Source organism: Xyrauchen texanus, chromosome 48, assembly GCF_025860055.1.
Source record: "Xyrauchen texanus isolate HMW12.3.18 chromosome 48, RBS_HiC_50CHRs, whole genome shotgun sequence".
Lineage (NCBI taxonomy): Eukaryota > Metazoa > Chordata > Actinopteri > Cypriniformes > Catostomidae > Xyrauchen > Xyrauchen texanus.
Window position 1 is genome coordinate 8,485,674 of NC_068323.1, and position 14,828 is coordinate 8,500,501.

The 14,828-nt window shown below is 35.8% G+C and overlaps 1 protein-coding gene across 3 annotated transcripts; it reads left to right on the top strand.

Moving 5' to 3' along the window:
- Positions 1–444: 444 nt before the first annotated feature.
- rassf1 (Ras association domain family member 1) lies at positions 445–13,594 on the top strand. 3 transcript variants are annotated; one of them, XM_052121240.1, is made up of 7 exons: positions 445–483; positions 3,506–4,113; positions 6,651–6,775; positions 10,524–10,628; positions 10,737–11,034; positions 12,325–12,440; positions 13,007–13,594. In XM_052121240.1, the coding sequence occupies exons 2-7, from the start codon at positions 3,792–3,794 to the stop codon at positions 13,154–13,156; spliced, it is 1,116 nt and encodes a 371-aa protein (XP_051977200.1). In that variant the 5' UTR covers positions 445–483; positions 3,506–3,791; the 3' UTR covers positions 13,157–13,594. The 3 variants fall into 3 exon arrangements, with proteins under 3 accessions (XP_051977200.1, XP_051977199.1, XP_051977201.1); XM_052121239.1 differs by lacking the exon at positions 445–483 and adding an exon at positions 1,519–1,881; XM_052121241.1 differs by lacking the exons at positions 445–483; positions 3,506–4,113; positions 6,651–6,775 and adding an exon at positions 8,482–8,739.
- Positions 13,595–14,828: the final 1,234 nt, after the last annotated feature.

Here is a 14,828-nt window from a genome sequence, read left to right on the forward strand (position 1 = left end):
CTGATTGTGAGACCAATTATATATATATATATATATATATATATATATATATATATATATATATATATATTATATTTTTCGTAATGAGTTTAACTCCATAATAGACATTATTGTGAATTCAAAATTTCTCTGAATTTGTCCCTAATATAGTGACAGTCCTATTCCAGGGACAATAGTGTGGTTTGTTTAAGGAAATGTCTTGAAATGACTCTGTTAATTGGAGAATCCAGCGACCGTACAAAATCAGACATTCATAACCAATTACTGCATAATTGTCCTGTATGGAGCAGAATTCCTGTGTGTCCTGTGACTGTCTGGCACTCAGCCAGAATGGACAATTACAGAAATCTTTTTATCTGCTTCTGTGGGTCTCTCCAGCACCTCCCTTCCTGATGCCAAAAGACATCCGTTGTCAGGGAGAGAGATAGTGTATGAGGATGTAACTTAACTCAAGTCCTGTGGAGTTATGCACGCTCCACTCAAGTAAGTGTACTTGATTTCTCTCTTGTTGCACTGAAGTTTTTCATGGGAAAATGGAAAGTGATCTTGCTTGTTGTGAAGGATGTTTGTTTGTAAATAATACATAAATTAAAGGAATAGTTCAAAAATACCATAAAAGTATTCCAAGTCTTCTGAAGCCATACATTAGCTTTGGTCAAGGAACAGACCGAATTTTAAGATGCTATTCACAACGTTATTCTCCATTATGCATGTTTGAACTGGCACGTTGTGTTTGGGTACGTTGGTGTTTGCCATCAATGACATCAAATCTTGTGCGCCGCTTCAGTGTGACATTTTAAATCGCGGACAAAGTCGCATTGGCCACTTTTATGATCCATTTAATCTATTTTGGAGTTTGAGTGTTGCTATGAACTGTCACTGTATGAAAATTAAAGGGTGTAAAAATTCTGCAGAAAAAAGCGTATTATGTTTACATGCACACCAATACACTAATAACCATAAAAAAAATAAGGCAACGCAATAAACAACGTGTTTACATGCGACTTGAACTCGTCGTATTATTTTCTGTTTTTGATATCGAAACGTAAACAGACATGCATGCAACACTTGGATGCACTGGATAAGATGAGAAGAACACCAGTAAAGATGTTTACATGCAGCATGAAATCAGGTTAAAGTGGGCAAAAATTTACTTGTTCTGATTGGTGTACTCTTAAATTGCTACTCCGGTAAAAGACGGCAGTTGAAGGAGTTTTTTTTAACATACATGTTGTCGGTTTATTATTAAGCATAATCAGTGTAAGATCATACATGTAAAAATGCTCAATGACAGATTTTCTTATTATTATTTTTATTATTACTGTTTTTATTTTTGGTGTACTGTTCCTTTAAGGACATAAGAATGCGTGTGGAGTTTAATTTTAAACAAGGTCATTGTAAATAAACCCACAGGCCGAATATAAACCTCAGGGTCCACTCCAAATGTTGCAGGAAATGATGTCTGCTCAGAGTTGCATTAAAACCAGAGCATCAGAAGTAGGACAGATCAAGCCAGATTAAGCGTTAATCTGCGTCTGGTGCGCAGGCGCACAAATGCATTGGCGGTCGGGATGGACAAGGTGCGCTTTCGAAGGGGGAACTAATCGACCCGGTTTCGAGCCTTGACCGCGTTGGACGCCCACTGTTTACAGAAAATCTCAACTCGTATGAGGAAACATCTCTTGGTCTCGAAGATCACGTTTTGACTTGAGATGTTGCGTGATGGAAGATGTTGTTCTAGCCGTTTTCTCAATGTAGATGCGTTTTGCACGGATTACGCGTAAATGAGAGATTTCGTGAGTACAGATTTGGGAGAATTGAAGCGTTTACTTTCTTTGTGAGGTTCCTCTGACGATTAAAAGTGTTTTCTTTCGGTTTGAGGTAGGTTGCTCTTCTAAAACAATGACAAGAGTAACAAATAAGGGAAAGCAACTGTATAATCTGATTTTAATCCAGAAATTATTGATGTACTTTTTAAAAGTTTATTGCAATTTATATATATAATGTATTTATTAATGCATTTTCTTATTTGTGTCCTTTGCTTTAATTGCATTAATACTTTTTTTGCATTTATTATATCTTTTATTTTTACATTTTGAATTATAAATATAACAAATACATATGTATTTATGTCAATTATTTATATATTTTATATAAATTTACTTAAAAATAACAATATTTTCATTTATCTATGCAGTTGTTCTTTGCATTTATTTATTTGCTTATTGTGTTATTTATTTTTTATCTTCATTTAGAGCAATTAAAATCAATTAGCCACATTTGTACATCTAATCTGTATCAAGATACTCTCATTTATTCGTTTATTTCATGCATTCATTTATGCCATTTTTTATTTTCTTATTTGTGTTTTGTGCAGCAATATTGTTTACTTATTTATTAAATAAAAATATTGTAATTATTTATGAGAATATAGCAAACAAAAACACATTTATGTATATAAATATCTTTTATGTATTTTATTTTAATTCATTTAAATAAACCAGGAAACATTTCTATTTCTGCATTTATTTACTTGCGTATATTGGCTTATTTATTTACATTATTTGAATAATTAAATTAAATTGCCCATCTTTTTACATCTAATTTGTTATATTAAATTATAATAATAATTTATATTTGCTTATTTATTAAATTATATTCTTTTAATATTTACGCATATATATATATTTGCTTATTTGTGTTTATTTGCATCAATATTATTTTGTATTTATTTAATATAATTATAACAAACAAATACATATCCATTAATATATATTACATATACATTTATTTAAATAAATAAGCAAATATTTTTCTTTATTTATGTAGCCGTTTATGAATGTATATATTTGTTATTTATTTAAATAAAAAATAATAAATTGCCCATATTGTCACATCTAGTTTTGTATATATTTTCTTTTCTATTCTGTTTATGCATTCATCCATTTAAACATGTATTTATCTGCTTGTTTTGTTTGTTATTTATTTTTGCTTTTTTGTGTCCCAGTTTTGCGCCTCTTTCTATTCTGGTGTAGTGCTTTTGGGTTTCTCAGGATTAGGACAGTAGCCAAAAGAGGTGCCCTACAACAGAAACGCTCCAAAACCCCTTGAGTGAAATTTCCTTCATGCATGCTGATCAGTCTCTATATAGATGTTGTCAAATGCTTTTAGCACAGTAAAGATCTGTTTGTACAACCCCACTGGAATGTTAAATCCCTATATGTATGTGTATGTCTACAAGAGTACACAGTCCATAGACATTTTGTGTAATGTGTAAAGAAGCTTTTGTGTACCCCATGCAAAGTAAATATTTCATTCTCTGTTCTGTAAATATCAAGGGTCCGAAGAGCCGAGAGGTAAAAACATACAGTGGGCTCAAAGTCTGAGGCCACTAGTAAAAATGCTGCTATTTTAATATTTTTAAGGATAGTAAATTGATTCATTAATGGACATAGATAACCACAATGTACTGTAATCTAATGTCATCTCCACGTGTTTCCTACAGATTGAGCCAGACGTTGAACAAAGCACTGCTGATAACATTACCACTGTGACTTTAGTGGTCATCTCAACTCAAACTCATGAATCTGGGCATTCTGGAGAAGAAAAATCATCTCATACGGGACTTATCAACTATTAGCGGATACATTTTAAGATATACGTTGCACACATGACGCAAAAACAGGGTCATTTTAAAGTGGTCCAACAGAATATTCAATCTAAATCATCTCTCTGGTTTCATCCAGCATCCTATTCTAACCCCAACTGTGTGCTATCTGATCTGCTGAGCCATGCTTTATAGCTGCCCGCATTCCCAACATGGGGCAAAATGTGAGCTAATTGAATTACAAGACTTGGCGCCAGATGATCGCATCGAGTTAGCGCCCCCTACCTGCCCTCCGGTCACCGTGGGACAAACGCTGGAAAGGTGGAGCAAAGAAAAGGTGGTGCGGATGGTTGGGGAACAGGTGCGTTTGGAGGACCCCGATTGGCTGATGGGTAAACCCGGGCAGGGGCATGACTTCCAGCCCTGCGGTCAAACGCAGTTGAGTTGGTGTGACCTGTGCGGGGAGTTTATATGGGGACTGTACAAACAGAGTCTTCGCTGTACACGTGAGTAACTATGGTGTCTTGGGCTGTATAACCATAGGCCAATAGGATGTTTGGAAAGGGAAATAGACAGTTGAGACAGAGTGCGTTTGTGATTTTATGTTGGATAGAGATTGAAAAAAAATGGATTTGCAAAGATAATTAGAGTTTTCAAACAGGTTTCCCAAACACTTCCATAGTCTGCCATTGGTCAGAGACAGGGCTGGTACAAGGAGGTGAACTTTGCTGGGACACTTGTATGTTTGTGGGGTGGGGGGCAACGTTGATTGAGTCTCAGTCAGACCCTTAAGACTCGGCCAAGGTCAGAGTCACAGTTTTTTACAGGGAAATCATCTTACAAATTGATAACTCGTAGCACTGACTGGGGATAGCAGAGCATTTTAATATCGAAATAATTACACAATTAAATCAACAAATCTATGGGTGTTTTTTTTTAAACAAACAGATCTTAACTTTTTTATATTATGACATAAAGCTTACATTAAAACTGCCTTACATGTCAACATTTATTTATGGTACTTTTAAAATGCCTTTTATGTACATTTGACTGTTTTAGCCTTGTCCCAGACTCAACCATTGGGCCTCATTTTCAATCAAGCTGTAAGCAGGGATCCCACACTTTTCCAGGACATTTTATGTGCCCAACAGGTGTAATATTTAGCGGTCATGATGCATATTGTGGTTATTGGGTGGTAATTTTTTCTAAATTCTGTATTTGAGAATCTGTTGTCAAAATGGTGTCCAATGAAATGCATTAAATAAAACATTAATCAAAAGAAAATTTAATTATTTTAATACTTTTTTACAGATCCTCACAGCACAATCCAAAACACTCAAGATAATAATTAAAGTAAATATTACATTACTATAATGTCCATTCACATCAAGCTTTTATCTATTGCTTTATTTGTCATTTCTTAGTGTTTTTGAGAGTAGTATCTCACCTCCGGATAAGCAGTTCACTACATGGCCAAGTGTATTAATTATTAAACCCCAAAAAGCTACACACACTCAGAGCGCCTGCGATGATCATGAAGAGGTGTTTTCAGCGCATGAGCGGGTGGCATCTCACGTTCACTTTGAAGTGAAAAAATCAAGGCAACGTGATACAGTACAGTTTTTGAGTCCAACAACTGTCTTAATAATTGTCCTCGGTAACATTGCTTTGTTTAGACATATTTTTCTCCCCCGGTTTGGAACGCCCAATTCCCAATGCGCTCTAAGTCCTCGTGGTGGCGTAGTGACTCGCCTCAATCCGTGTGCCGGTGGATGAATCTCAGTTGTCTCCGCGTCTGAGACCGTCAATCCGCGCATCTTATCGTGTGGCTTGTTGAGCGCGTTACCGCGGATACGTAGCACGTGTGGAGGCTTCACCTATTCTCCACGGCATCCACGCACAACTCACCACGCACCCCACCAAGAGTGAACCACATTATAGCAACCACAAGGTTACCCCATGTGACTCTACCCTCAATCTGGGTGGCGGAGGATGAATCTCAGTTGTCTCCGCGTCTGAGACCCTCAATCCACGCATCTTATCACGTGGCTTGTTGTGCTCGTTACCGCGGAGACCTAGTGCGTGTGGAGACTTCAAGCTATTCTCCACGACATCCACACACAACTCACCACGCGCCCCACCGAGAGCGAGAACCACATTATAGCGACCACAAGTAGGTTAATCCAACATGACTCTACCCTCCCTAGCAACCGGGCCAGTTTGGTTGCTTAGTAGACCTGGCTGGAGTTGTTTAGTCATTTTTAATTTGTTCACTAAATGCAAAAAATTTTGTTGAGAGAACTACGTGTTGTTCAGCCAACTGTCAATACCAAAACTTTTACTTTGTCACTATTTGAGTTAGCAAGATTGTTCATACTTCATACAATTGTTTGACGTACAATAGACCTGAACCCTTAACACACAAACCGTGTGACAATCAACAAACCTCATAAAGTTAATAGATGAGCTCCTAATATCCCCACACAACATTTTGTAGGTTGTTTGCTCATCTGCAATACATCAATACATCTATAAGACGTTTCCTCTTGGTGTCAATAAGACATTCATCAGATGTCTGTGATATGTTTAATATTAAAATGTTTGTAAATCAGATCTTTTTAAGATGTTCAGATGATGTTAATTAGACTGTGATGCTTTCCAGATGAAACGCTCTTAAACAGACACCTCTGAGATGTATATGTGCTATCTGTGATCACATTTGAATTAACATCTGCTAAACATCTTAAAAAGATTAGATTTGCAAACATTGCAAGCAATGCAAGTCTCAAAGACATCTGCTGAACGTCTTATTGACATCAGAGAGGAGAGGTCTTATAACAACTTAAAAAATACATCTTCCAGATATAAACACACATCAAATAGACGTCTGGGTGATGTATGTGTGAGATCAGGGCATAGAATAAGGGCTTAGCTAAATACCTGTACATAATTAACTCAACCAAAACAAAAACTTGATTTTAGTTTGTTGCCCAAACACTATGTTTCTCAATTTATGTTGTATTTATTTATTTATTTATTTTAGACTGTAACTACACCTGTCATTCCCGCTGTCGACCGTTTATTCAACTGGACTGCAGCTCAAACTGTGATTCCATCACCGACCAATCAAACTACTGTGAGGACACGATCGAAACAGACACTAATGTGGTGAGAAAACAAATGCTTTTAAGATATTCTCCTCTGTTTGTGTTAGTTTGAGAGGGAAAGTTGTTTATTTTGCGCATACATTGATGTGAAAACGTAATTACTGTTTCCCGCCCTGTCATCTGTCACTTGAGGTAGTTTTGCGTCTCAGCGCGCCAATTTAATGCCGCCATTTTTTTTTATTACAGTTCCACAGTCACGTGAGTTCCAAGCGCAATTTAAGACAGCGCCTGCGGGGGAGAGGTTGCCTAGCAACCGCACGATAAAACAGTTTCTAATGTAACAAATTAGAACATGATACAAGTTTGATCCATTTTAGATTGATACTGATACAACTTTCTGAGGATTTTAATGATTATTTATTGAAATCACACTGGCAGGGTGTTTAGCTTCCATGTACTTTTATATATTTAGGGTTGTATAAGCACATTTAGTGAATAAGTAATCATTTTGAGTAATAATCACTGTGACTTTCTTTGTCCAAGGACAGATCTGCTATTGATTGCCTGTGTAAGTGAGTCTTTCTTGAGTAATCAAGTGAAAGTGATATGGGGCTCGGTGACAGCTTGGTAAAGTAACTAAAGTTAATGGTGCTTCACAATGGGCTTTTCCTTATTACAAATGTGCAAATAACTGTAAAATGTAATTTGTCAATGCAACATTTGTGTGATGTTCTTTCTTCTAATTGTAATCCTTTTGAATACAAGCATCACTTTCCCAGAAACACACTTTAGGCAGACTGTATGGACATATTAGAAACATACGTAATATTCTCCTGAGAGCCAGTCATTTTTTAGACCACACATATACAGGGCTTACACAAATAGCACAACATTATATTATATAATATTATATTATACTGTACAAAACAGTATCAAATACACATTTCATTATATGATCAAATATATAGTTTATTATTTCATCCTTTTATATAATTATATTTAAATATAATTGTGTATGTATTACATTTATTTTAAAATAAATGTTTATTATATTTATAAATAACAAATATTATAAAAATGTTTGTTTAATTACATAGAATTATATATACAGTAAATATCATTGCAATATATATAATGTATTACATTATTTAAAAATAAATAGAATACATTTTATTACTGCATATAAAACAGTATCAAATAAATATGACATTATATACAAATATGACAAAATATATTTTTTTCTGTTTAATCATATTATTTACTTGTATATAAATATAATTGTAATATATTATGCATTACATTTGTTTAAAATAAACATAGTTATTACATTTTATATATAATAAATATAATAAAATATATTGTTTTTGTTTCGTGTTGCTCAAAAAAAATCTAATTCAATGTAAGAAAAGGCTGGCACACAATGTCAATAGAAACAATCTTCCATGAATCTTATTAAGAGACCAAAAAGGGTCAAAGTGCTCAATGCAGAAATACTGTTAACACATGATAAAATATATTATATAAAAAGGAATTTATGTTTTTGAAATATAAAAAATATTTGTATAAATAATTTTATGTTATGTTTATTATTTTATACTTTAAATTGTATTATTTATATAATTTCTTTTGTATTCTTTGTATCATCTTTTATGCACCAAACACTTAGGATTTTAAAAGGGGGCGGAGTCCCTTTTGAATGGAGGGAGGGGCCCTTGTGTTGTATCCGGGGGGCGGGGCAAACTGAAGGGTGGGGTTTTAAATCACGTTTAACGGTTACATACCGGTTACACGAGGTCAGAGACAGACACATCATCCTCGGTCATATACATCCGTTTTTATAAACTACTGGTAATCTCGGTCTCGGTGTGGTTCGGCGTGATAATGACGGAATGTGAGTGGTTCGACATGACGTGGGGCAGCAGCGCGAGCAGCGGATACTGCAGCCAGAGCGACTCCGAGCACGAGCTCGAGCAGTTCTACACCGCGCGTACGTCACTCAGAAAGACCAAGAAGCGCAAAGACAGAGTAAGACAAGTGTTAATAACAACAAGAAATATAATATGAACCATTAGCGTATTTAGTTTTGTGTTATTGAATTGATGGTCCCATTTTAACCTGAAAAAACTCAACTAACGCATATCTTGCGTCACTTTTGATTCGCTTTGCCAACAAAGCATGTGCGCGTGCCTGTTTATTTTTTAAATGATGCATATGTTCACAAAGTAAATAAATATATTTATAACAATTGATTGAAGTATTATAATATTACCAAGGTATATTCTGTTTATTTGATGAATACAAATGTGCATTTTATTTCCATGATATTTAAGTTATGATGTGAGAGGAAGTTTGTGTGCGCGCGCGTGGGTGTGTTATGGGGGGTTTCCTCTACTGAGCATCACTAAACATGAGTAACAAATCAAAGCATCCCTGCAGTCTGTCTTATTATGGCTTTTCACACATAATTAAATTGAAATTATTTTTCCAGGTTTATTTGTATTTATTTCTCATAACTGAAACATGTATTGTGTATTAAACAAATTAGTTCTTCTAACAAAACATGGAAGCTATTTTCAAAAGCATTTTTTGAGCTTGTAAATGTTAACTCTGAATGTATCCATTAAATATACCTATATAATTTTATAAATTTAACATATAATATTTTAATTGCATGTAAATCATTGTTTTAATTGTTTCATTTTAATTACATTAAATAATAGTATCTTAATATACAAGCAAATTTATCTGTATAAATGGTTAAATATTACAGCTTTTAAATAATTTTATTTTACAAAGAATATTCGTAATATATGGTATAAGCACATTTGTTTGAATACATTTTTCATATTATTGCATTGAAATTATTATTGGAATTATTTAATTTTAATAGCATTAAGTAGTAGTAATATACAAGCAAATTGATGCGAATATATGAGAAAATATTTATTAATTAAATTGTAATTATTTCATTTTCATAACATTAAGCAAGAGTAACATACAAGCAAATTGATGTGAATAAATTGTTACATTTATATTTAAATATATTACATATTTAATATATAAATTAAACTACTTTTCTAATTGTTATTAGTAATAAAGTATTAATAACAAATATGTATAAAATATTTTAACATATATATAATAATTTATTCAAGTCCATGTGTATGTATAGCACTTTTTACTTAGTATGTCTCCAGAAAAAGCTGTTTTACAAAGAACGGTGCCTTACAAACCTCTTAGTAAGCATGCGAACGGTGACATTTGTAAGGAAAAACTCTCTAAAGATGTTAAATTAGATGAGGAAGAAACCTTGGTAGGAGTATTTCCAGGGATCTCGCAAATGTTGGAAGCTTTTAAACTTAGAGTTTAAGAGTTAATGGAGTGAATATTGTATTATTTAAAGGATAGTGTGTGTATTCCCACTTCCTGTCTGCTGTTTCTGGAAGAGGGAGGGTTATCCTGTGGTCTCGATGAGTTGATTGTAAAGGCATCCAGCTGTATCTCACAGTGTAGCCTGAACTCGTGCTTATAAAACATGTTAGCAACGTCTCCTGTTGGGATTAGGCTGTACTGACACAACTAGCTATTGTGATTAAATAACAGTTACTGAGTCACACAAATGTCTGTTTATTTGGTCAAAGCACTTCACATTGATCCCTCTTTGTTTTTTGAAGAACTATAAAGCTGGTCAGGCCTAGTAGATTTGGTGTATATCTTTTGTAATACGTCACCCAATCTAAACGGTCTCATTTCCTCTTGTGGTCATCTGATTGATAGAATTACACGCTGCCTCTCCATCTATCCTACAGGATGAACAAGTAGACTGGAGGAAGCTGGAGCTGTCTGTCAGTGAAACTCAACAGAAAGTGAAAGAATACAATGCTCAGGTCAACAGCAACCTCTTCATGGTTCTGGTAAGCTCAAAGAAAATCATGTGTTTGAGTAATCTGGCTTCTTAAAGGGATAGTACATCCAAAAATGTATATTCACCCTCATGTCCCGTCCTTGTTCTACATCTTCAGAACCGTGACGGGTCTTACACTGGCTTCATAAAGGTCCAGTTTAAGCTGGCCCGCCCCGTGTCTATCCCACCTCCACGGAGCCCGTCTTCCTCCTCTGGATTGGATGACGAATGTCAGGAAGATAAATCACTGAAGCAACGCACTTCATTTTACCTGCCCAGAGACACAGTGAAACACCTGCACATCAGCTCAAACACGTGCGCCAGAGAGGTCATCGAAGCTCTGCTGAAAAAGTTTACCGTAGTGGACAATCCCGCAAAGTTCTCGCTGTTCGAACGCAGCGAGCGACAGAATCAAGGTGTGGAACACATGCTAATGATGTTGGCTTGACAAAGCCATCATACTGTTATTTACATACATGGTTTAGCATTTTTCCAAAACCCCTAAACAAAGACCAAAATCATCAAGTTTTCAAGCTACATCCACCAAACTTGGTACAGACATTCATACTGTTCTGACCCTGGTTACCAAGACTTTTCTAACTGATCAAACTTATGGTTTTCGAACAACGGAATATCAAATCTCAGAAAAATCCCATTCACTTGCATTGACGGAATGTTCAAACAGGCCAAGGCTTTTCAAACATTCAAAAAATTCAAATGTAAACAATCATGCAGAAGCCCTTTGATCTGCTTTTAAGTCTGCATGTAATCAAAATTGACCCTGTTTACTTTGTGTAGCGCACATTACTAGTCTCGTGGTGAACAATTCATCCATGCAAGTTAGTCCCCTGATAAAAGTTGTTTGTCTTCGTAATCTTCCCTCAAAATCTGAAAATCAGTGTGACGGCTTGGGCAGAAGATCTTTTAACGACTCTCTTCTGACCGCCAGTCTGCATTGAGCTTTTTACAGCGAGTAAAAAAGATGCATAACAAACAGAGATGGCGAGGAGGTGCATTTTAGGTTGTGGCTCTCCCAAAACCCTTTTCCCAATCCCCCAAATACCTTGGTTGCAGGCCTGGTGGCTTGGTTTTTTTGCATATTGAAGCAGGAGGGATATCAGGTTGTGTTCGAAGCATTTCACCCGCAAATGCTTCAAAAACTGGACAGAACACGAAATGGGGTTTGTTTGTTTTTTTTATCCCCTTTTCTCCCAATTTGGATTGCCCAATTCCCACTACTTAGGTCCTCGTGGTGGCGCGGTTACTCCACGTCCAGGTCACCGTAAGTACTCTCAGCAGTTAATAACATATAAGGCTTGATTCCCGTGATAAAATGATCCTCTGTGTGCTCATCCTCTTCCGCCTGCTGCAAACAAACTTCTTCCCCATCGAAAGCGATTGCTGACGGTGTGTTAGGCGGTGATTAGTCCTCCACAACTCATTGTAAACTTGCGTTGAGATCTGCCTACATTTCTGTATGGAACGCAACATCCATTACATGCAGACTTTAAGTTTGTTGTAAGGTTGTTACTTTGTTAAAAAAACAACAACTTGTTGTAACCTTTAAACCTCAAACTTTGAAAACTTTTTTAAACTTTCAGGCCAGGCTTTGTCAAGTCTTGACAGACGTTACCTAATGTTGCCTAATATCTAACATGTTTTCGTGCGTCTTCAAAAAAATATGTAATATATCCTATTATTTTCAGTGTACTTGAGGAAGTTAGCAGATGATGAGCACCCTCTGTTCCTGCGTCTGTGTGCTGGACCTAACGAGAAAGTCCTCAGTTTAGTCCTTAAAGAGAATGAGACGGGGGAAGTTAATGTGAGTATACATCTTGATTTCTTTTATTCAAATGGCAGTAAAAGCTATACAAACTAGTATGATATATAAATACATTGCAAATTTAATGAATAATCTTTTTCCCCCATTACAGTAATGAAAATGAGGGAGAACAAATATGCATTACTGTAATAAGAAGTGCAGGGGAGTAAATGTGCTTAATTGTCATTTAATTGTCCGGTGTGGCAGAGACAAGTCTCAGTTGCCTCCGCTTCTGAGACAGTCAATCCGTACATCTTATATGTGGCTGGCTGTGCGTGACAGCACGGAGACTCGCAGCATGTGGAGGCTCATGCTACTCTCCGTGATCCACGCACAAATCGCCACACGCCCCATTGAGAGAGTACCACTAATCGCCACCACAAGGAGGTTACCCGTGTGACTCTACCCTCCCTAGCAACCGGGCCAATTTGGTTGCTTAGGAGACCTGGCTGGAGTCACTCAGCACACCTGGATTCGAACATGCGACTCCAGGGGTGGTAGTCAGCGTCTTTACTCGCTGAACTACCCAAGCCCCAATGATTTGATATTTTTTGTTTTTCTCACAGTGGGATGCATTCAGTTATCCTGAACTCCAGAACTTCCTGCGTATACTGAAGCGAGAGGAAGAGGATTACGTCCGACAGATCGTGCAACGCTATGCCCTGGCACGGGATAAGATGAAAGACGCTTTAAAAAATGTTAGCACACCTGGCTGAAATGTAAACTGACTGCTTTTTATACCTCAGAAATGAAAAGGAACCATACTTAGGACGCTCATACAGGGCTTGTTTGAATCCAAAGAGTGTGTGGAAGTACCCTTTGTCCTTAAATGGTCGAGTCCATTAGAGGGCATGAGAGGGGTTGTAAACGAATGGAAAATGGAGTGAGAGTGTAGGTTTAAGTGTGTCTGTGAGGAGTGTGACTTTACACTGGTAGAAATACTGCTGTTGTAGCTAGATTCAGTTGAATGCTGCTTCAGTGGAGTGTGAATGCATACAATAATGCAAATATTTTAAAGAGTATTTTAAGATACATCATTCAGAGGTTTAAACTGACAATAGGATGCTTTTACAGTTTCGTCAGATATTGATGTACCCATGTAAAGATATTGGCTGTAAATTTCTCTGGAATTAAAATAAAAACATATATTTTTCCCTTTAATATGACTGTGTTTATTATGAACAAATATGCCATTTCTTATTTTGATGACAGAAAGCACCTGATTTATTTTTAATTATGTGAAATGAAATTATTACATGAAAAATAAAGTTTTTTACTATTATTATTACTATTTTATCAACTTATTTTCTGTAGCTGTTTTCATCCTAGAGGTTTTGTTTTTCCGAAAATGATAAAAGGAGAATGAAGATATTATTATTTGACATCAAATAACTAAGTAACTAACTTAAGTAATGCTCTGACATTCAAAAAATATTTGACTCTGGAAAAAAGAAGATGGCTCCTATGGAAATCCTGAAAGTAACAGAATAAATTATGTTATTAATAATTTATTAACTATTAATTATTAATAGTTATGAATGTTAAATTGACTATAAATCCCTCTTTTTAAGTGCAATATCTATAAAATACTTTTAGAAAAATCCTTATCAGTATATCAAAACAACTATTAGCTGTAGGAACCCCGAATCAAGGGCTGCATGATTTAGTTTGGTGAACACCCCTCCCTCTCTCCCTTGAAAAACCTATTGAGCATGAACAATGAACTTTCCATTAATGATAGATCCACTGCAACCAGCGTTATCTTTATTTACCATGTTATAAAATATTCCATGATTTATTGGCAAGTGACAGCACACACAAATGATTCAGCAGCATGCGAAATCTTTCTGAGGCATCCAGACTCCTTTCCTATCGCGTGAGACCAATTCACTTTAAAGAATAGACTTATATGAGCGATTAATTTGTGATCGGACATCTTTAGTTCTTCTAAACTGGCATTAGTAAACACCACGTACAAGACATGTAACGGTGTATGCTGCTACCTAGTCAAAAATATAACCTCACTAAAATATGACCTCACTACTCAGAAACGTAGTTAAGCTAATAGCTTCGCTATTTGTAGCCAAGCTGCCCATCACTATATATATGTAGAGAAATGAATGTGCTGTAATCAAGGGTGTAGATTTGTCTTGAACAGGGGTGGTACAGTGTGAACAATTTCCATTGATCATGGTTTAAATATTGGGGGTTTGGGTTTACTTGCTTGATTTGCAAGTTTTTTCTCGACATGTGGACAATCCTGTGTGGATTGCCAGCACGTGTGCCTGCTGTTGACTACTAAAACAGTATCACAAAGCAGCTGTAGTGCGCATGCGTCGAACAAGTTCGCATTCGCTCGCAGTAACCGTATACAGTATAATTTGAAAT

Bases quoted from the DNA above. Each gene is read 5' to 3' on its own strand.
- rassf1 (XM_052121240.1), top strand. From the start codon at position 3,792: ATGCTTTATAGCTGCCCGCATTCCCAACATGGGGCAAAATGTGAGCTA. The intron at 6,776-10,523 runs GTGAGAAAACAA...TCTATCCTACAG, and splicing joins TCGAAACAGACACTAATGTG to GATGAACAAGTAGACTGGAG. The intron at 10,629-10,736 runs GTAAGCTCAAAG...CTACATCTTCAG, and splicing joins GCAACCTCTTCATGGTTCTG to AACCGTGACGGGTCTTACAC.